The sequence below is a fragment of the Myotis myotis genome, unplaced genomic scaffold (assembly GCF_014108235.1).
Source record: "Myotis myotis isolate mMyoMyo1 unplaced genomic scaffold, mMyoMyo1.p scaffold_m19_p_50, whole genome shotgun sequence".
Lineage (NCBI taxonomy): Eukaryota > Metazoa > Chordata > Mammalia > Chiroptera > Vespertilionidae > Myotis > Myotis myotis.
The window spans coordinates 41332-62402 of NW_023416358.1; the positions used below are offsets into that span (position 1 = coordinate 41332).

The following is a 21071-nucleotide window of genomic DNA, read 5'->3' on the forward strand; positions in this document are numbered from 1 at the left end:
GGGACAGTGACCTGGGGGGACAGTGTCCTGGGGGGGACAGTGTCCTGGGGGGGACAGTGTCCTGGGGGGCAGTGACCTGGGGGGGCCAGTGACCTGGGGGGGGCCAGTGTCCTGGGGGGGACAGTGTCCTGGGGGGGCAGTGACCTGGGGGGGGACAGTGACCTGGGGGGGCCAGTGATCTGGGGGGACAGTGACCTGGGGGGACAGTGTCCTGGGGGGACAGTGACCTGGGGGGTACAGTGTCCTGTGTGTACAGTGACCTGGGGGTACAGTGTCCTGGGGGGACAGTGACCTGGGGGGTACAGTGTCCTGGGGGGACAGTGACCTGGGGGGGCAGTGACCTGGGGGGGACAGTGACCTGGGGGGCAGTGACCTGGGCGGACAGTGACCTGGGGGGACAGTGACCTGGCGGCCCCTCCTGCGTCTGCTCAGCCAGCACCGCGGAGCTCGGCTATGACTCAGCTTCTGCTCCGTCCTCACGTCCTGTCCGCCCCTGACCTGCAGCCGCCCTGCATTCCGTCCCCCTGATGACACTGGGGCACCGGGGAAGGCAGTCACCCCGTCTCAGGCCTGACCTGGGTCACACCTGTGGGTCCCTTTGCCATTCAGGTGACATCACAGGTGATGCGGGTTGGGAGGTGGACGTCTCTGGGGACACTGTTCTGCCACATGGGATTGGGGTGTCCGCGTCTTGGGGGACAGTGTTGTCTGTCACATGGGGTTGGGGTGTGGGCATTTGGGGGACATTGTTCTGCCACATGGGATTGGGGTGTCCGCGTCTTGGGGGACAGTGTTGTCTGTCACATGGGGTTGGGGTGTGGGCATTTGGGGGACATTGTTCTGCCACATGGGATTGGGGTGTCCGCGTCTTGGGGGACAGTGTTGTCTGTCACATGGAGTTGGGGTGTGGGCATTTGGGGGACACTGTTCTGCCACATGGGATTGGGGTGTCTGCGTCTTGGGGGACAGTGTTGTCTGTCACATGGGATTGGGGTGTGGGTGTCCTGGGGGACACTGCTCTCTCACATGGGGATTGGGGTGTGGGCATTTGGGGGACACTGTTCTGCCACATGGGTTGGGGTGTGGGCGTCCTGGGGGCACTGCTCCGTCGGCCACACCTCCCCAAGGTGAGTTTCCAGGCGGCTGAGCTCCCCGCCAGGTGTGGGCGGCAGGTGTGGGCGGGAACAGGTTTGGGGTGTCGTGAGGGCCTGTCGGCTGCGTCACGGCGTCTCACGGAACAAGAACCGCGCCCCGCCCCGCGTGGGGAGGCTCACCCGGCCTCCTGAAGGTCAGGGAGACCAGGGTTCCCCTGATTTCTGTGGGAAACGCGCACCCGCCCGAATTCTAAACCGACTCGGAGACAGAAGTGAGGCTGAAACGAGACTTTTTCTGCCTCCTCGAGAGCAGGAGCCCGAGAGCGGGTGTCCGGTCGGATGGCAAGGGAGCTGCCATCGCAGGCTGCTGATCGGGGGGCGGGGGGTGGGGGGTGGAGTGTGGGGTGGGGGTGCGAGCCCCTCCCGGGTCCTCGGGGCCGAGCGCCTGGGCCGCCTGTTCCCCCGCAGCAGCCTCCTCTCCGCCCCCCACTCGGCCACAGACACGGCGAGGCCTTTTCCAGTTGCCTCCCCTCCCGTCTGGCTGGGGGGCGGGGGGCGGGGGGACACCCATAACCGTTTCCGGGAAAAGCTGACGATGCTGGAGGTGGGTCCGGGCCCTTTCCTACACCCCAGGGAGCGGGTGCTCGGGGTTGGCTCAAGGACCAGCCGGAAACGGGGGGCACACGTCTAAGAAAATTACATGCAAGCTTTCGGGGTGAGGCCAGGGAAGGACACCCCTTCCCTGAGCGTCTCCTTGGCAACACACTCAGCTCGCGGCCTCTCGGAGAAGCACGGAGTGTCCAGGACCGGATGGACCTGGGCCGGTTCTGCAGCTGGGTCCGGGGTGTAGGCCTCCGTCCGGGATGCAGGCGTCGGTCCGGGGTGCAGCCGTCGGTCCGGGGTGCAGCCGTCGGTCCGGGGTGCAGCCCTCGGTCCGGGGTGCAGCCCTCGGTCCGGGGTGCAGGCCTCGGTCCGGGGTGCAGGCCTCGGTCCGGGGTGCAGGCCGCCGTCCGGGGTGCAGGCCGCGGTCCGGGGTGCAGGCGTCGGTCCGGGACCCCCGGCACCTGGAGCAGCCGATGCTGCAGTTCTGCTGCAGGAACCGACTTCCTGGTGTGGACACGAGGCCCGAAGTCTGGTTTCCTCTGGACACGAGGGCCCGGGGGAAGCGGCCGGTGGCAGAACCGTCAGGAGGGAGGCGGTCCCCTCCGTGCGCCCTCGATGCACCGCCGGGCGGGTCGGAGCCCGCGTGTTCGCCCACCGACCTCCGCCGGGACCACCCGCGGGACCTGCGTCCTCCGGGGACCGGCCGGTCATCCTGGAAAGAGCTTCCGGAACCGGCCGTAGGCCGCGTCGCTGATGATGACGGTGACGTCGGCCACCCCGGCCTCGGGGACCACCTGCACGTCCTGCACCGCGGCCTCGGCGTGCAGCCAGCTGGGGGGCGGGGGGCGGGGGGCGGGTCAGGAACGCGGTCGGGGAGCAGGGAGCTCGGGGTGACGTTTGCCCCGGGCACCCGGCCACTCTGACCTGCACGTTCCCGGTGGGTCACCCGCGGGCCCGGGACGCACGTGGGGATGAACTCAGGTGTGAGCTCCACACTGCGCTGTGCGCAACCGCAGGTCCCTGGGAGCAGCCACCGGCCCCGCCCCCGCCCCGGATGGCCCCGCCCCCTTCTCCAAGCCACCGCCCTGCCCACCAGGCCCCGCCCCCTCAGACTCGTCACCCCTCCGTCCCGCAGCCCTAGGCAACTGAGTGCGGCCCCGCCCCTCGATCTGATGGCCCCGCCCATCCCCAGACCCCGCCCCCTCTGCCGGTTGGCCCGCCCCTCCCAGCCCCGCCCCCTCCGCCTTGTCACCCCTCCGTCCTGCAGTCCCGGCCCCTTTGCCTCGTGGCTCCGCCCCTCCCCAGCCCCGCCCCCTCCGTCACGCAGCCCCAGGCACATGAGCTGCGGCCCCGCCCATCCCCAGACCACGCCCTCTCAGACTCGTCACCGCTCCGTCCTGCAGCCCCGCCCCCTCCGCCTCGTGGCCCCGCCCCTCCGCAGCCCCGCCCCCTCCGTCCCGCAGCCCCGGGCACCTGAGCTGCGGCCCCGCCAGCCGCACGCGGAGGGTCAGCACCCGCCTCCCGGTGGCGCTCAGCACGGCGGCCTCCAGCGCGGCCTTCAGCTCCTCCAGGCCCAGCCCGCGGAGCGCGGACACGGCCAGGGCGCGCGGCCCCGACGGCCGGTACCTGCGCGGCGGGCAGACCCCGCTCAGCGAGGACGAGGCCCGAGGCCCCCACGGCCCCACCTGGGACCCGAGTCCTCCCGGGAGAGGAGCAGCGGGAGGGGCAGCGGGTCAACCGGGAATGGGGGCGGGGGGAGCGGGGGGGAATGGGGGCGCGCGGTGCGGAGCGCGTCACCCCAACTGGCCGCTCTGGGGCGGGTGTAGGGACAGACGGGGCTGTGGGAGGGTTAGGGTAGAGCCGGATCCCCGGATGGCGCCCAGGTCCCCTCGGACGGGGAGCCCCAGGGGGAGAGCGGGCGGGGCGGGGCGGGGCCCACTCACCCAGCACCCGGTCCCCGCGGATGGGGAGCCCCAGGGGGACGCCCCGCCCACTCACCCGGGCACCAGGTCCACCTTGTTGTGCGCCTCCAGCACCGAGTCCAGCAGCGGCGCGGGCAGCCCCAGGCCGCGCAGGGCGGCGAGCACGCTGAGCTTCTGCAGCTCGGCCTCGGGGTGGCTCACGTCCCGCACGTGCAGGATCACGTCCTGCGGGCAGAGGGGCTCGTGGCCGGTGGGCGGGACCGGTCTCCCCCCAACTCGGGACCCGCAGGACGCAGGGGGGCTGCCCCAGGCCGGGGGGGGGGGGGGCGCCCGAGACCACAGAGCTGAGCTTCAGGTCCTGCCCCAGCTGCTCCGGGCGCTGGGACTCGGGGTCCCTCCTGTACAGGGACTGGGGGGCTATTCCTGGGACTCAGGGTCCCTCCTGTAGGGAGACTTGGGGGCCATTCCTGGGACTCAGGGTCCCTCCTGTACAGAGACTTGGGGGCCATTCCTGGGACTCAGGGTCCCCCCTGTACAGAGACTTGGGGGCTATTCCTGAGACTCGGGGTCCCTCCTGTACACCACTTGGGGGGCTATTCCTGGGACTCGGGGTCCCTCCTGTACAGAGACTGGGGGCCTGTTCCTGGGACTCGGGGTCCCTCCTGTACAGGGACTGGGGGGCTATTCCTGGGACTCGGGGTCCCTCCTGTACACGCACTTGGGGGGCTATTCCTGGGACTCGGGGGTCCCTCCTGTACACGCACTTGGGGGCTATTCCTGGGACTCGGGGTCCCTCCTGTACAGGGACTGGGGGGCTGTTCCTGGGACTCGGGGTCCCTCCTGTACAAGGACTTGGGGGCCATTCCTGGGACTTGGGCCCCGCTAGGCCTGTCTCCACCCCCACCCGCAGGTGCTGGCCGACCAGCCACCTAAGGGCTTCAGTCAAGCTTTGGGCTGTTGCACCCCCCGTGACACCTTCAATCCGTTCACAATTTAGGGAGCTTCCTGCCCAGTTTTAAACAATTCACGGGCTGGTCTCTGTGCAACAGGAAGATGCAGAAAAGCGACTTGAGAGCCCCACCCCCCGGAAAGGGGCCCTGGTATTTGGGGTGTTCGCTTCTGGGCTCGTTTTCAGGGGAGACTTCCGTTATTAAAATGTTTTATCTCGGAAAAGCCTCAGATTTTCAGAAAGCGGAGGCAGGAGCGCTGCCCAGGGCCGGTCCCCGCAGCTGAGCCTGAGGTGTCCCTGCAGGTGGCGGCCACTCCCAGGGGCACCGACGTCCGGAGCAAGCCCAGCGAGGCCGATGCCACTCACCCTCCTCCGACCTCCCGTCCGGGACCCCATCCAGGGCCTGGCCTGTGTGAGCACCTGGTCCTGTGTGTGTGTGAAGGTCCTGAGTGTGTCCTGTGTGTGTGTGAAGGTCCTGGGTGTGTCCTGTGTGTGTGTGTGGGTCCTGGGTGTGTCCTGTGTGTGTGTGGGTCCTGGGTGTGTCCTGTTTGTGTGTGAGGGTCCTGGGTGTGTCCTGTGTGTGTGTGAAGGTCCTGAGTGTGTCCTGTGTGTGTGTGAGGGTCCTGGGTGTGTCCTGTGTGTGTGTGTGGGTCCTGGGTGTGTCCTGTGTGTGTGTGAGGGTCCTGGGTGTGTCCTGTGTGTGTGTGTGGGTCCTGGGTGTGTCCTGTGTGTGTGTGAAGGTCCTGAGTGTGTCCTGTGTGTGTGTGAGGGTCCTGGGTGTGTCCTGGGTGTGTGTGTGGGTCCTGGGTGTGTCCTGTGTGTGTGTGAAGGTCCTGAGTGTGTCCTGTGTGTGTGTGTGGGTCCTGGGTGTGTCCTGTGTGTGTGTGAAGGTCCTGAGTGTGTCCTGTGTGTGTGTGAGGGTCCTGGGTGTGTCCTGGGTGTGTGTGTGGGTCCTGGGTGTGTCCTGTGTGTGTGTGAAGGTCCTGAGTGTGTCCTGTGTGTGTGTGAGGGTCCTGGGTGTGTCCTGTGTGTGTGTGAGGGTCCTGGGTGTGTGTGTGGGTCCTGGGTGTGTCCTGTGTGTGTGTGAGGGTCCTGGGTGTGTCCTGTGTGTGTGTGAAGGTCCTGAGTGTGTCCTGTGTGTGTGTGAGGGTCCTGGGTGTGTCCTGTGTGTGTGTGTGTGGGTCCTGGGTGTGTCCTGTGTGTGTGTGTGGGTCCTGGGTGTATCCTGTGTGTGTGTGTGGGTCCTGGGTGTGTCCTGTGTGTGTGTGTGGGTCCTGGGTGTGTCCTGTGTGTGTGTGAAGGTCCTGAGTGTGTCCTGTGTGTGTGTGAGGGTCCTGGGTGTGTCCTGTGTGTGTGTGTGGGTCCTGGGTGTGTGTGTGGGTCCTGGGTGTGTCCTGTGTGTGTGTGTGGGTCCTGGGTGTGTCCTGTGTGTGTGTGAGGGTCCTGGGTGTGTGTGTGGGTCCTGGGTGTGTCCTGTGTGTGTGTGAAGGTCCTGAGTGTGTCCTGTGTGTGTGTGAGGGTCCTGGGTGTGTCCTGTGTGTGTGTGTGAGGGTCCTGGGTGTGTCCTGGGTGTGTGTGTGGGTCCTGGGTGTGTCCTGTGTGTGTGTGAAGGTCCTGGGTGTGTCCTGTGTGTGTGTGTGAGGGTCCTGGGTGTGTCCTGTGTGTGTGTGAGGGTCCTGGGTGTGTCCTGTGTGTGTGTGTGAGGGTCCTGGGTGTGTCCTGTGTGTGTGTGTGGGTCCTGGGTGTGTCCTGTGTGTGTGTGAAGGTCCTGGGTGTGTCCTGTGTGTGTGTGTGAAGGTCCTGGGTGTGTCCTGTGTGTGTGTGAGGGTCCTGGGTGTGTCCTGTGTGTGTGTGAAGGTCCTGAGTGTGTCCTGTGTGTGTGTGTGAGGGTCCTGGGTGTGTCCTGTGTGTGTGTGTGAGGGTCGTGGGTGTGTCCTGTGTGTGTGTGTGAGGGTCCTGGGTGTGTCCTGTGTGTGTGTGAGGGTCCTGGGTGTGTCCTGTTTGTGTGTGTGGGTCCTGGGTGTGTCCTGTGTGTGTGTGTGAGGGTCCTGGGTGTGTCCTGTGTGTGTGTGTGGGTCCTGGGTGTGTCCTGTGTGTGTGTGAAGGTCCTGGGTGTGTCCTGTGTGTGTGTGAAGGTCCTGGGTGTGTCCTGTGTGTGTGTGTGAGGGTCCTGGGTGTGTCCTGTGTGTGTGTGTGGGTCCTGGGTGTGTCCTGTGTGTGTGTGAGGGTCCTGGGTGTGTGTGTGGGTCCTGGGTGTGTCCTGTGTGTGTGTGAAGGTCCTGAGTGTGTCCTGTGTGTGTGTGAGGGTCCTGGGTGTGTCCTGTGTGTGTGTGTGAGGGTCCTGGGTGTGTCCTGTGTGTGTGTGTGGGTCCTGGGTGTGTCCTGTGTGTGTGTGAAGGTCCTGGGTGTGTCCTGTGTGTGTGTGTGAGGGTCCTGGGTGTGTCCTGTGTGTGTGTGAAGGTCCTGAGTGTGTCCTGTGTGTGTGTGTGAGGGTCCTGGGTGTGTCCTGTGTGTGTGTGTGGGTCCTGGGTGTGTCCTGTGTGTGTGTGAAGGTCCTGAGTGTGTCCTGTGTGTGTGTGTGAGGGTCCTGGGTGTGTCCTGTGTGTGTGTGAGGGTCCTGGGTGTGTCCTGTGTGTGTGTGTGAGGGTCCTGGGTGTGTCCTGTGTGTGTGTGTGAGGGTCCTGTGTGTGTGTGTGAGGGTCCTGGGTGTGTCCTGTGTGTGTGTGTGAGGGTCCTGGGTGTGTCCTGTGTGTGTGTGAGGGTCCTGGGTGTGTCCTGTTTGTGTGTGTGGGTCCTGGGTGTGTCCTATGTGTGTGTGTGAGGGTCCTGGGTGTGTCCTGTGTGTGTGTGTGGGTCCTGGGTGTGTCCTGTGTGTGTGTGAAGGTCCTGGGTGTGTCCTGTGTGTGTGTGTGAAGGTCCTGGGTGTGTCCTGTGTGTGTGTGAGGGTCCTGGGTGTGTGTGTGGGTCCTGGGTGTGTCCTGTGTGTGTGTGTGGGTCCTGGGTGTGTCCTGTGTGTGTGTGAGGGTCCTGGGTGTGTGTGTGGGTCCTGGGTGTGTCCTGTGTGTGTGTGAAGGTCCTGAGTGTGTCCTGTGTGTGTGTGAGGGTCCTGGGTGTGTCCTGTGTGTGTGTGTGAGGGTCCTGGGTGTGTCCTGTGTGTGTGTGTGTGGGTCCTGGGTGTGTCCTGTGTGTGTGTGAAGGTCCTGGGTGTGTCCTGTGTGTGTGTGTGAGGGTCCTGGGTGTGTCCTGTGTGTGTGTGAGGGTCCTGGGTGTGTCCTGTGTGTGTGTGTGAGGGTCCTGGGTGTGTCCTGTGTGTGTGTGTGGGTCCTGTGTGTGTCCTGTGTGTGTGTGAAGGTCCTGGGTGTGTCCTGTGTGTGTGTGTGAGGGTCCTGGGTGTGTCCTGTGTGTGTGTGAGGGTCCTGGGTGTGTCCTGTGTGTGTGTGAAGGTCCTGAGTGTGTCCTGTGTGTGTGTGTGAGGGTCCTGGGTGTGTCCTGTGTGTGTGTGTGAGGGTCCTGGGTGTGTCCTGTGTGTGTGTGTGAGGGTCCTGGGTGTGTCCTGTGTGTGTGTGAGGGTCCTGGGTGTGTCCTGTTTGTGTGTGTGGGTCCTGGGTGTGTCCTGTGTGTGTGTGTGAGGGTCCTGGGTGTGTCCTGTGTGTGTGTGTGGGTCCTGGGTGTGTCCTGTGTGTGTGTGAAGGTCCTGGGTGTGTCCTGTGTGTGTGAAGGTCCTGAGTGTGTCCTGTGTGTGTGTGAGGGTCCTGGGTGTGTCCTGTGTGTGTGTGTGAGGGTCCTGGGTGTGTCCTGTGTGTGTGTGTGTGGGTCCTGGGTGTGTCCTGTGTGTGTGTGAAGGTCCTGGGTGTGTCCTGTGTGTGTGTGTGAGGGTCCTGGGTGTGTCCTGTGTGTGTGTGAGGGTCCTGGGTGTGTCCTGTGTGTGTGTGTGTGTGTGAGGGTCCTGGGTGTGTTCTGTGTGTGTGTGAGGGTCCTGGGTGTGTCCTGTGTGTGTGTGTGTGAGGGTCCTGGGTGTGTCCTGTGTGTGTGTGTGTGTGTGTGTGTGAGGGTCCTGGGTGTGTCCTGTGTGTGTGTGTGTGTGTGAGGGTCCTGGGTGTGTCCTGTGTGTTGGGGGGGGGGTCCTGGGTGTGTCCTGTGTGAGCACCTGGTCCTAGATGTGTCCTGTGTGTGGGGGGACCCAGCCCGGCTGGTGTCCTGTGTGTGTGGGGACCCAGCCCGGCTGGTGTCCTGTGTGTGTGGGGACCCAGCCCGGCTGGTGTCCTGTGTGTGGGGGGACCCAGCCCGGCTGGAGTCCTGTGTGTGGGGGGACCCAGTCCAGGTTGAGTCCTGTGTGTGGGGGGACCCAGCCCAGCTTGTGTCCTGTGTGTGTGGGGGGACCCAGCCTGGCTTGAGTCCTGTGTGTGGGGGGACCCAGCCTGGCTGGTGTCCCATGTGGGGGACCGGCCCCCACTGCGTTGTGTCAGGGGATCGGCCCCTGGCCCGGCACCGCCAGCCGCCCGCCCGCCCGCCTGCTCACCGAGTGGGCCACGTCCTGCAGGGTGGCGGAGAAGGACGCGATGAGGCTGTGGGGCAGCTCGGACAGGAAGCCGATGGTGTCCATGTAGACGACGGCCAGGCGGGACGGGAGGGAGCCCGCGTGGGCGGTGACGTCCAGGGTGGCAAACAGCTGGTCCCGGGGCTGCATGGCACCGTCGCCCGTCAGAGCCTTGATCAGCGTGGTCTTCCCTGCACGTCGGGGACAGGACACACGTCGGGGACAAGGACACACGTTGGGGACAGGACACACGTTGGGGACAGGACACACGTTGGGGACAGGACACACGTCGGGGGCAGGACACACGTCGGGGACAGGACACACGTTGGGGACAAGGACACACGTCGGGGACAGGACACACGTCGGGGACAGGACACACGTCAGGGACAGGACACACGTCGGGGGCAGGACACACGTTGGGGACAGGACACACGGGGACAAGGCCATACGTCGGGGACAAGACACACGTCGGGGGCAGGACACACGTCGGGGACAAGGACACACGTCAGGGACAAGGACACGGGGACAAGGACACACGTGTGTGAGAGTCGCCCACGCCCCCTGGCTCCTGCGGAAGGAGGCCCAGTGTCTGTGTGACAGCAGGCCCAGTACTTGCACTTCTGGAGGGTGAAAATTCGGACGCATATACATATGGTTTTTAAAAAATCACATTTATCGACTTATCTATTTCTCCCTGTATTTGGTTACTTGAGCTATACTTACATACCTACGCTAATCCTCACCCGAGGATATTTTTCCCATTGATTTCTAGAGAGAGGGGAGGGAGGGAGGGAGGAGGAGGAGGAGGGGAGAGAGAGAGAGAAACATTGATGTGAGAGACACATCAATTGGTTGCCTCCTGCCTGCACCTGACCTGGGCCGTGCTCTAACCACTGAGCCCACTGGCCGGGCACTAATGACTTTTAAGCCTGGATGTACCCTTGGTGACCCCGGTGGCCCTGTCGTCTTTGTGGGTGGGCCCCCTAAAACACAGCAGCCACACAGACAGGCAGGACCCCCCTCCTCCCCACCACCGCTCACCGCAGTCGGTGTACCCCACCACGGAGACCCGCTCACCGCAGTCGGTGTACCCCGCCACTGAGGCCCGCTCACCGCAGTCGGTGTACCCCGCCACGGAGGCCTGCTCACCGCAGTCGGTGTACCCCGCCACGGAGGCCTGCTCACCGCAGTCGGTGTACCCCACCACGGAGACCCACCCACCAGTCAGTGTACCCCGCCACGGAGGCCCGCTCACCGCAGTCGGTGTACCCCGCCACGGAGACCCGCCCACCAGTCGGTGTACCCCACCATGGAGGCCCCCTCACCGCAGTCGGTGTACCCCACCACGGAGACCCCCTCACCGCAGTCGGTGTACCCCACCGCGGAGGCCCGCTCACCGCAGTCGGTGTACCCCACCGCGGAGGCCCGCCCACCAGTCGGTGTACCCCACCATGGAGGCCCCCTCACCGCAGTCGGTGTACCCCACCACGGAGGCCCGCCCACCAGTCGGTGTACCCCACCATGGAGGCCCGCTCACCGCAGTTGGTGTACCCCACGACCGAGACCACCGGGAACTCCCGCCGCCTGCGCTGCCGGCCCAGCAGCTGCCTCTTCTGCCGCAGCCGCTCCAGGGCCCTGCGGATCTTCATCTCCTTTTCCTTCATCAGACGCTGCTGCACCTGCACGAACGACTCTCCTGGAAACAGCCAAGACGGGGAGTCGGGGTGCAGACGGGGAGAACGGCAAGGCCAGCCGTGTGCCGGGCCTGAGGGACGCGGGCCGGGGCGCCCACGGCCCCAGGCAGCTGCCAGCCCAGCACCTCTGCTCTGAGGCCCAGCTCTGCCCGGAGAAAGGCAGTCTCGCCACCCGGCCGGTGTGGCTCAGTGGTTGGGCGTGACCTAGGAACCAGGAGGTCACAGCTCCATTCCTGGTCCGGGCACATGGCCGGGTTGTGGGCTCCGTCCCCAGTGGGGGGCGTGCAGGAGGCAGCCGACCCATGATTCTCTCTCATCACGGGCATGTCTCTCTCTCCCTCTCCCTTCCTCTCTGAAATCAATAAAAAATATTAAAAAAAAACAAACAAGAAAAAAAAAGGTGGCGGCACCTCCAACTTCTGCCGTCTCGGAGCCCCGATATCCTCAGTGGACTGAGTGGTTCCCCCAACATCCTGACCCCCAGAACCTGGGAACGGGTCCTCCTATGGGAGCGGGGTCTTTGCAGGTGGGATGGGGTGAAGGGTCGGAGACGAGGCCGTCCTGGGTCAGGGGGGGCCTCCCTCCAGGGACAGGGTCCTTGTCGGACACAGAAGAGGAGACGCAGACACGGAGGAGCAGCCACGTGGAGACGGAGGGAGGCAGCGGCGGGAGGGGGGTAGGCGGCCACCAGCCCGGGGAGGCCTGGAGCCCCAGGAGCTGGGAGACGCAGGGGGGACCCTCCCTGGAGCCTCTGGAGGGACCGGCCCTGGGACCCCTGGACCTCAGACGCCTGGTCTCCAGGATGAGGGGAGGGGCGGGGGTGAATGTCTGTTGCTCCAACCCCAGGTCTGGGGTCCTCTGTCGCACCCGCCCGAGGCCCCCTGGGTCCCTGCTGGCTCGATGTGTCCGCGGACCAGGCGCAGGCGCAGCCGGGCCCCAGCAGGGTCGTCTGGGGCCTCGTCCCCTCCCCAGAGGCGGCCCTTCCTTCCCGCCCCCGAGACGCGCCCGGGGCACTCACCCGACCCCATGATGTAGCGGGAGTTGCCTCCGTGTCCGTCCAGGCGCGCGAGGTCGTGCTTCATGTTGGACCTGCCGTGGACACAGCAGCTCAGTAGATGGAGCGGATGCGGAGGCCGTGGGGGGGCGCGAGGGGGCGCCTCACGCCGTCCCAAGTGAGGGGGGGCAGAACGGGGGGCGGGTGTCTGATAGGGGGGAGTGCACCGGGGTCCCCCCTCCTGCATGGGGTCCCCCCGCCTGCGTGGGGTCCCCCTCCTGCGTGGGGGCCCCCCTCCTGCATGGGGCCCCCCTCCTGCATAGGGTCCCCCCTCCTGCGTGGGGCCCCCCTCCTGCATGGGGCCCCCTCCTGCATGGGGTCCCCCCTCCTGCGTGGGGTCCCCGCTCCTGCTGGGCCTTCGCTCTCAGGGACACAGGGTCGCACAGGGACGGGCCCTCCTGGAGGGGAAACCCCAGCAGGCGTCCAACAAGCTATGCTGCCCCCCCCATGAAGTCCATCAAGAAAGACCCGCCCCTCAGCTCCCGCCCCTGAGACCCCGCCCCCTGTTTCAGCCCGAGGCCACGCCCCCTACACCCGCCCCATTAGTTCCAGCCCCTGAGGCCACGCCCCCTACACACGCCCCATTAGTTCCAGCCCCTGAGGCCACGCCCCCTTAGCTCCCGCCCTCAGTTCCAGTCGCTGAGGCCACGCCCCTGCTCCCTGCCCCATTGGTTCCAGCCTCTGAGGCCCCACCCCCTCTGCCCCCCAGAGGCCACGCCCCCTCTGCTCCCGCCCCGAGTCCTAACCCTCTGCCTCCCTTCCCCTCAAGCCCCGCCCTATGGAGTCCATCATGAATGCCCGCCCTTAGCTTAGCTCAGGGGCTCAGCGTGGACCAAGGAACCAGGAGGTCCGGGTTCGATTCCCGGTCAAGGGCACAGGCCCGGGTTGCGGGCTCCATCCCCAGTTGGGGGCGTGCAGGAGGCAGCCGACTGTGATTCTCTCTCATCACGGATGCTTCTATCTCTCTCCCCCCTCCCTTCCTCTCTGAAATCAATAAATATATATATATATATATTTTTTTTAAGAAAAGAGAAAAGGAAGGGGGCTCCTGTGTTGCGACCCCCGGTTCGGTGCCCGGTACCTGAGGAGGGGCAGCTCGGCCAGGGCCACCTGCAGCCGCGCCTCCTTGGTCCGGGCGTTGCAGCGGAAGATGTGCAGGACCACGGTGAACCGGTCGAACACCTGCACGCGCCAGGCGGCCTCCAGTTCTTTCTAGAAAAGGAGAGAACCCGGCCGGTGTGGGTCAGTGGGTAGAGCGTCGGCCTGTGGACTGAAGGGTCCCGGGTTCGATTCCCGGTCAAGGGCACAGGCCTGGGTTGTGGGCTTGATCCGCAGTCGGGGGCGTGCAGGAGGCAGCCGATCCGTGATTCTCTCCTCATGGATGTTCTCTCTCTCCCTTCCTCTCTCTCAAATCAATCCTGTGTAATAAAAGGCTAATATGCACATCGACCACATGGTGGGACGAGTGATCGCTGTGACATGCACTGACCACCAGGGGGCAGACGCTCAATGCAGGAGCTGCCCCCCGGTGGTCAGTGCACTCCATGGGGAGTGGTCCTACGAGGGACCCCCCCCCCAAATGTTGCGCACTGGGCCTCCAGTAAACACATAAAAAAGGAGCCCACCCCATCCCCAGACCTCAGGTGAGGGGGTGACCCCAGGCCCCAGCCAGGGAGTGGACAGCACCCCGCGCCCCGGTACCTTCGTGGGCATGGACATCCGCTCCACGTTCAGAAAGACAGCGGTGACCTCTGACAGGCTCCTAATTTTCTCTAAGGGACAGAAGCCTGTCAGGGGCTCCGCCCCACGGGCACCATCACCCTTTGCTTGGCTGCGTCCCCAGGAGGCTGGGGTGTGGACGGGGTCCAGGGGAAGCCGGGGTCCGTGTTCAGGGCGCGTGGGTCTCACAACACACACGGAGGGGACGTGACCCCGGGACATGACCCCGCGGGGAGGGGATGCAGCTAAGACTCGGGGAGACAGGCAGGGTCCTGCCAGCTCCATGCTCTGATCATGAGCCCACAACTGGGTGGGCGGGGCTGTCAGGGGTCCCAGGAGAGCGGGGTTCACGGGCAGGACCCACATCAGGCGATGAGGCTGGGTGGCTGGGAGGGGGGAGGAGGGAGGAGAGAGGGGGGAGGGGGACACGGGCAGCCGACCCACCCGTCAGCTGCTCCAAGGTGCCTTTGCCAAAGATGAGCTTCCGGTCGGGCGCCTTGGTCGGCACCACCATCGTCTCCACCACCGACCAGTGGTCCAGCGTGTGCACCAGCGCCTTCGCCTCCGCCACCTGCCACTCGGCTTTGGGGAGAGACGCGGCTTCAGGGGCGGGTAGGAAGGGGTGCAGCCCCGGCCCCTCGGAGCCCTGCGCCCCACAGGGACCCCCGCCTACAAGCTCCAGCCTCAGAGTCCAGCACCAAAGCTGGAGCCTCAAACTTCCACCCTCGGAGCTCAGGGACTAGGGGTCCGGCCTCTGAAGCCACGCCCCCTCAGATCCCCGCCCGAAGCCACGCCCCCTGAGCTATCCTCCGAGTTCCAGCCCATGAGGCCCCGCCCCCTTGGCCCCCGCCCTATGAATTCCAATCCTCTCCATCCCTCCCTCAAGCCCCGCCCTCCGAAGTCCATCATGAGAGCCCCGCCCCTTAGCCACCTATCCTATGAGTTCAGCCCTTGGCATCCCCGCCTCCGAGGCCCCGCCCCTCAGCTCCCAGTCGACTTCCAATCCCCGAAGCCCCGCCCCAGTCTTCCCGCCATCGGAGCCCCGCCCCATAAGGTCAATTCACCGAAGCCCCGCCCACACGGCTCGTCCTTGCTCCCGAAGCCCCGCCCTATGAGGTCCAGCCTTCAAACCCCGCCCGGATTTACAGCCACAGAAGCCCCGCCCCCGTGAGCCCCGCCCTCGAGGCCACGCCCCCTCCCCGCCGGGTCACCTCGAGTCAGCGTTGGCTTCCTCGGTCCCCCCTTGATCTCGGGGTGAACCAGGCACACGCGCTGGGTCCCCGAGGGCAGCAAGGGCTCCCTCCGCAGCAGTTCCTCCTCCTCTTCCTCCTCCTCCTCATCTTCCGGCTCCTCCTCCGCCTCCCCGGCTCCGCTAGTCCCGCCATGCGCCCGCGGCCCGCGGCCTCCGCCTCCGCCTCCGCGCCCCTGCAGGCCCCCCGCCTTCCCGGTACCGAAGGCGGCGAGCGCGCGCCCTGGCCAGGGCGGTGGCGGCAGCGGCGGCGGCGCGGCCCTCGGAACCGGGCGGCCGCGAACCAAGCGGGAGAGCCAGGCCCCCCGGCGGACGGCGGCCCGCAGGGTCCACATCCCGCGCGCGGCCGAACGCCAAGGGGCGGGGCCTCGGGGGCGTGCTTCCGTGCGGGCTCCCCATTGGCGGGCCGTGTCACGTGCTCGCCGCCGTGTGATTGACGTGCGGTCGCGGTGTTCGGGAGACGGAACGCGGGGCGCTAGGGGACCCTCGAGGGGGCGAGGCTCCGGCCCCCTGCTCTCGGCGCCCGGTTTGACATGGTTTCCATGGTTACCGGCGGGCTGTGTCGGAACCGACGGGGACCGGGCTCTGCAGACGGTACCTGTCAAGGATGAGCCTAAAGGAAATGGGTCACGTGCTAGACTCGGCCCGGCGTTGGCAGGGAAACCGTGGACGAGCTTGGAAAACGTGGGAGCATTTTGCTCCAGGAAAAGGTGGCACCTTCCTGCCGATCGGCCGCAGGTGCAGGACCGGAAATGAAAGTGACTCGGCGACCACGCGGAGCTGCCGCGTGAGGTTTGGCCGTGTCTGTGCTGGTCCTGCCACGGCCGGGCGCGCGTTCGGAGGCAACCAGTCCATGGCCTCCCCCTCCCTCCCCCTCCTTCACTCTCTAAAAATAAAATAAAATAAAATAAAATAAAATAATAATAAAAATAATAATAATAAGTGTTCCCCGATAAGGATTAATAATATTGGAGGAGTTGCTGGGTTGCGCTATTTACCTTTACTATTTTTTAAAGACACGGAGGAATTTTATTTTACTTTTTAAATATATTTTTAATGATTTCAGAGAGTAAGGGAGAAGGAAAGAAACATCAATAATGAGAGAATCATGGACCAGCTGCCTCCTGCGCGCCCCCCACTGGGGATGGAGCCCGCAACCCGGGCCTGTGCCCTTGACCGGGACTTGAACCCTGACCTCCTGGTTCCTAGGTCCACGCCCAACCACTGAGCCACACCGTCAGGCTAATTTGGGGTTTTAGCGTGAACCGGAGCCTTTTAGTCACACCGGAGGCTGCACGGGGTGGGGGTGCGGAGGACCCGGCCGGCTTGGTGCCCGCCAGGGGGAGCGCTGGGCGCTGAGTGCGGGGGGAAGGGGAGGGGTGGGGGGCGGGGAGGAGGAGGTGCACGGGGTTAGGGGGCCGGTGAGCAAGGGGGTGGAGTTGGGGCGCCCTGGCACGTGCGGGACCTGCCCAACATCTATCCGCGGGGCGTCCCCCGAGCGCACCCGCTCGGGACGCACCAGCCGGGCTCCCGCCTCAGTCCCGGGGTTCCTGGGGCCGCGGACGGGCCGCGTGGGGCTCCCCGTGTTCATTCACCAACGTCTCCCGCGTCCAGCGGAGGAAACGTGTTATGTGTCCGCTTTCCCCGCGTGAAACGACACAATTGTCCGGCCGCCTGTCCCCACTTGAGGCCAATCCAGCGGCGACGGGGGTGACCCTGTAGGAGCGTTTATTCTCTCTGCGGGCAGCGGGGGGCCCAGGTCACCCACAAAAACCTGCTCCGAGCCCCTCGCTACTTGGCTGGTTATCGACACACGAGGGAGAAGGCAGCTCCGTGCAGCTGCGAGAAAGTGTAACAGGAAAGGGGGGAGGGGAGGGGAGGGGGAGGGGAGGGCAGGGTCTGCAGTCCCGCCTGCAGGAGCTCTGAGCCCGATGACAAGGGGCTCACCTGTGACGTCACCCGCAGCTCAGCCCGCGCCCGGGGTGCCGGGCTGGAGAATGGACAGCGGCTCCCGGAGCGGTCAGGCCACGGCACAGCCACCCGGTCAAAGCGCGCCCTGTCCTTGTTTTTTTTTCCTCTAAACGTGTTTCCGTTCTGAGCCATGGACCCGTGGAGGCATCTCATCCTTTAAAAAAAAATTTTATTGATTTCCGAGAAGAAGGGAGTGGGACAGAGAGCTAGAAACATTAATGATGAGAGAATCATGGATCAGCCGCCTCCTGCACGCCCCGCACTGGGGATCAAGCCCGCAACCGGGCATGTGTGCCCTTGACCGGAATCGAACCCGGGACCCTTCAGTCCGCAGGGGGACGCTCTATCCACTGGGCTACACCGGCCGGGGCAGCATCGTATCCTTTTACAGCCTCGTCGCACCCGCCGAGCCCCGGGGTCGGTAGGAAAATTCCGTCTGTAGTTGGTGCCGGAAGAACCGTCAGCCGAGGGGGTTCTGTCCTCAGGACGCGCCCCTCCCCGTCGGGGCAGGAGCTGGAGATGCGCCGCGCAGGGCGCACGTGGTCCAGGCGGGACGGACCTCGGAGACCTGGTCCCGCTGGGCTCGCCTTCCTCCCGTGGGGTCTCCGGAGCCTGCGGTGGGGCCGCTGGGGTTGGGGGGCTGGGGGATCCCTTTGCCGGGGGGCGGGGACCCCGTAACTGGAGGTGAAGAGCCCCCTGTGGGGGACGTGGGAATGTGCGTGCACCGGAGAGGTGACCGGGCCTCCGAGGGGCGCAGGGCGCGCCAGGTGTGGGGTGGACGAGGGCAGGTACCAGGGTGTGGGGGCAGCAGGGGGTGTGGGGGCGGGGAGGGCTGCGGCTGGGGGGGCACCTGGGAAACCAGTGGGCGTGGCGCTCCGGCTGGAGACGTCACAGAGGCTCATGGGGGTGACGCCAAGGGCCACAGGGGCATGGAGATGGGGTGCAGCGGGAGACGGGGGACCTGCCCGTGGACACCCACTGGGCGCCCCACATCTGCTGGTTTCCCGATTCCCATAGCGCGAGCAGCGCGCAGGGTGAGTCCGGGCAGGTGTCTGGTGGCGACGGCTGGGCGCCCGGAGGTGGGGGGCGGGGGTGCGGGGCCTGGAAGCCGGGTCCCCGTGACCCTGGGGTCAGGGTCTGTGGGGCGTGTTGGTTTCCCCCAATTTCTCTGCTGAGGTCGCAGGTCCCGGAGAGACCCCTCCCCTGGATGTGGTTCCGAAACCCGAATGAGGGGGTGCTGTTCTGAGCCATCAGTGGGGGGGGGGGGCCTTCTCCTCTTTACAGTCCTCCCCAGGGGGTGTTTCCCCATTGACTTTTAGAGAGAGGGGAGGGGAGGGGAGGGGGAGACATCGACTGGAATCGAACCTGGGACCTTCTGTGGGAGGGGGTGCTGTAACCACTGAGCAGCACCAGCCAGGGCCTTCCCCCGATGAGAAGGGGACAGGACCACGGGGACCAACTCCTGTGGGTCCAGGGGCTGCCGGGAGGGCAGAGGCCCCCCGCTGGGCGATGCCTCAGCCACGCTCTGCGGCCTCCGTGCAGGACACAGCCGCCCGGGGAGGGCTGAGGCCACCAGGTCATGTCTGTTCCCCGGGGCGGGTCCGGGCCCGTGTGCATGGGGGGGGGGGGGGGGGGCTCAGGCCAGGAGGCAGGCAGGCGGGAGGCTGGAAGGGACTTTGGCAGGAGGGGGAACCTGCTCCCGGGCAGAGAGGAGGCTCAGAGCTCCTATTTTAGGTTTTCCCAGGAGAGGGGGTCCCTGAGTGGGGGGCACGCGGCTCAAGGGGAGTGTCTGACCCGCAGGTGTCGGCCCTGGGCCAGTCCTGTTTCTCCGTCCCCAGGACCCGGGATCAGGTAAGACACACCCGTGCCCCCAGGGGGGACCCCACATCCCGGGACCCAGGGATCAGGTAAGACACACCCCGTGCCCCCAGGGGGGACCTGCTCCCAGGTCCCAGGCCCTGAGATTACGTAAGAAACACTTGGTGCCCCAAGGGGGGACCCCACATCCCAGGACCCGGGGATCACGTAAGACACACTCTGTGCCCCCAGGGGGGACCCCGCATCCCAGGACCCAGGGATCAGGTAAGACACTCCGTGCCCCCAGGGGGGACCCCACATCCCAGGACCCGGGATCAGGTAAGACACTCCGTGCCCCCAGGGGGACCCCACATCCCAGGACCCGGGGATCACGTAAGACACACCCTGTGCCCCCAGGGGGGACCCCGCATCCCAGGACCCAGGGATCAGGTAAGACACACCCTGTGCCCCCTGGGGGGGACCCCAGGTCCCACGACCCGGGGATCACATAAGACACATCCCATGCCCCCAGGGGGGACCCCATATCCCAGGACCAGGAGCCGCGGGGACGGGACCTGCACCCCAGGCCCCCGAACCTCTGTGTCAGGGGGGCCCTGGGCTGCTGGCTGGGTGCGAGGAGCCTAAGGCTGAAAACCCTCAAGTTATTTATTCGAAAATACAAATGTGATCTCGTAAAACGTTTTAAAATCGCTCTGCACAGCAAATAACAGTTCACTTTACACGGTCTGTACACTCAGGAGGACGCGGCCACCTCAGCGCCCGTGTGGGAGGCCCCGTGCCCGGACACGCGTGCAGAGGGACACGCGTGCAGAGAGCCGCGCGGCTCCAGCTCGGGCACTCGGCCGAGGTCAAGCAGGGCATCCCGGGCTGACGCCGGACCCTGGGGTGCGAACCGTCCTGGGCCCGTCTCTGCAAACACCTCCCCGGGGCAGCCAGCCAGGGCTGTGGGGGTCCCACCGCGTCCCCGGGTCCGGGGCGCCTGCTCTGCCCGCCAGGGGGGCGGGGACACAGCCTCCGGGGACCCCCTGGGACCGGCCTCCGTGTGAATAAACAGGTCGCCGTCGCACACGCAGCTCACGTCTGTAGAAGCTCAGCCACCCACACGCACACGCTGTCCCCCCGGGGCCGGGCCGTGGACGCCCTCAGGACGCCCGGGCTCAGGACTTGGGAGTCAGGACGGCTGCAGCTCCTCGTCGGCCTCGCAGTCGAACAGGTGCACCGCGCCCAGCGCCGGCGCCTCCAGGAAGGGCCTCTGGGCCAGGGCCGTGCGCAGGCCGCCCAGCTTCTGGTCCACGGGGCTCAGCTCCGCCTCGTACCTGGGGGGGGGGGGGGTGCGGTGAGTGCGGGGGACATGGGGGACACGGGGGCCTGGACTCGTGAGGAGACACGGGGGGGGGGAGTGGGGACACTGGGGGGGAATGGGGGCCCTGGACTTGTGAGGGGACATGGGGGGGAGTGGGGACATGGGGGGGTGAATGGGGGGCCCTGGACTGAGGGGACATGGGGAGTGGGGACACGAGGGGGGAATGGGGGCCCTGGACTCCTGAGGGGACGTGAGGGGACACGGGGGGGAGTGGGGACATGGGGGGGGAATGGGGGCCCTGGACTCGTGAGAGGACATGGGGGGGGAGTGGGGACACGAGGGGGGAATGGGGGCCCTGGACTCCTGAGGGGACGTGAGGGGACACGGGGGGGAGTGGGGACATGGGCGGGAATGGGGGCCCTGGACTAGTGAGGGGACACGGGGGGGAGTGGGGACATGGGCGGGGATGGGGGCCCTAGACTAGTGAGGGGACACAGGGGACACGGGGGACACAGGGGGGTCCAGAGTCAGGGATCCCAGGGAGGATGCCGGCCTGGGCGGTGCCTGCCATCAGGGGGCCGTGGAGCCGACGCCCACAGGCCTGGAGCTGCCCCCCAGGGCCCCGGACACCCCGAGGCCAGGCGGACCCCCCCCTGCAGGGGACCCGCCCCCGGCTGCCGTTCGGCCGCCAGGTCTCAGCCCCACGAGCAGGACCCCCGGGGGGCTCGGGGCCCGGCTGCCGGTCGGATCGGGGACGGGACGCAGGCGAGGACCCTCGGGGGCAGGACAGTCCCCCGTCCGGGGGCCGTGACCGTGCGGACGGGAGGCCGAGGCCCCACGAGAACCCAGACGGAGGAGGGACGGACGGAACCGAGACCGAGGAGCCGCTGGCGCCCACCCGGCCCGCCCGTCGGTGGTGACAAGGACAAGCAGGACGCGGCCGGGCTGCCCACCCATCGCTGGTGGTGAGGACCCGCTGGTGCCCGTCCCGGACTCGCAGGGATGGGGGGGGGGGGGCCGCCCCGAGGGGAGCACCCCGACCCGGGCCCAGAGCCGCGCCCGTCCGGGGCGAGAGGAAGACCCACCCACACGAGGGGACGACCCTGAGGCTTCGGTTCAGGAAACGCCCAGAACTGAGGCAGGGGCCCCCCAAGGCCG

General features: G+C 66.2%; 2 protein-coding genes across 6 annotated transcripts in view; both read right to left on the reverse strand.

Moving 5' to 3' along the window:
- Nucleotides 1-1776: 1776 nt before the first annotated feature.
- On the reverse strand, nt 1777-15192 carry GTPBP6 (GTP binding protein 6 (putative)). 3 transcript variants are annotated; one of them, XM_036311149.1, is made up of 10 exons: nt 14784-15192; nt 14017-14154; nt 13555-13625; nt 12935-13065; nt 11818-11888; nt 10643-10784; nt 9088-9296; nt 3696-3844; nt 3171-3323; nt 1777-2528 (listed from the first exon to the last, which is right to left on the reverse strand). In XM_036311149.1, exons 1-10 carry the CDS (start codon nt 15154-15156, stop codon nt 1791-1793), a joined length of 2175 nt encoding a protein of 724 aa, XP_036167042.1. In that variant the 5' UTR covers nt 15157-15192; the 3' UTR covers nt 1777-1790. The 3 variants fall into 3 exon arrangements, with proteins under 3 accessions (XP_036167042.1, XP_036167043.1, XP_036167044.1); XM_036311151.1 differs by having other exon boundaries at nt 2257-2528; nt 10643-10801; nt 14784-15190; XM_036311150.1 differs by lacking the exon at nt 13555-13625 and having other exon boundaries at nt 10643-10801.
- A 4039-nt stretch (nt 15193-19231) lies between these two features.
- Nucleotides 19232-21071, reverse strand: part of PPP2R3B (protein phosphatase 2 regulatory subunit B''beta) — a 28846-nt gene continuing 27006 nt past the window's right edge. For all 3 annotated transcript variants that reach the window (XM_036311140.1, XM_036311139.1, XM_036311141.1), the window contains exon 13: nt 19232-19926. In XM_036311140.1, the coding sequence (XP_036167033.1) occupies nt 19782-19926 (145 nt within the window). In that variant the 3' untranslated portion in view covers nt 19232-19781. The remainder of the gene's footprint in view (nt 19927-21071) is intronic.

Coding starts and splice junctions, on each gene's coding strand:
- GTPBP6 (XM_036311149.1), bottom strand. CDS start 15,156: ATGTGGACCCTGCGGGCCGCCGTCCGCCGGGGGGCCTGGCTCTCCCGC. Junction 11,889..12,934: donor GCCGAGCTGCCCCTCCTCAG/GTACCGGGCACC, acceptor TGTCCACGGCAG/GTCCAACATGAAGCACGACC. Junction 3,845..9,087: donor TGCAGGACGTGGCCCACTCG/GTGAGCAGGCGG, acceptor CTCTGCCCGCAG/GACGTGATCCTGCACGTGCG.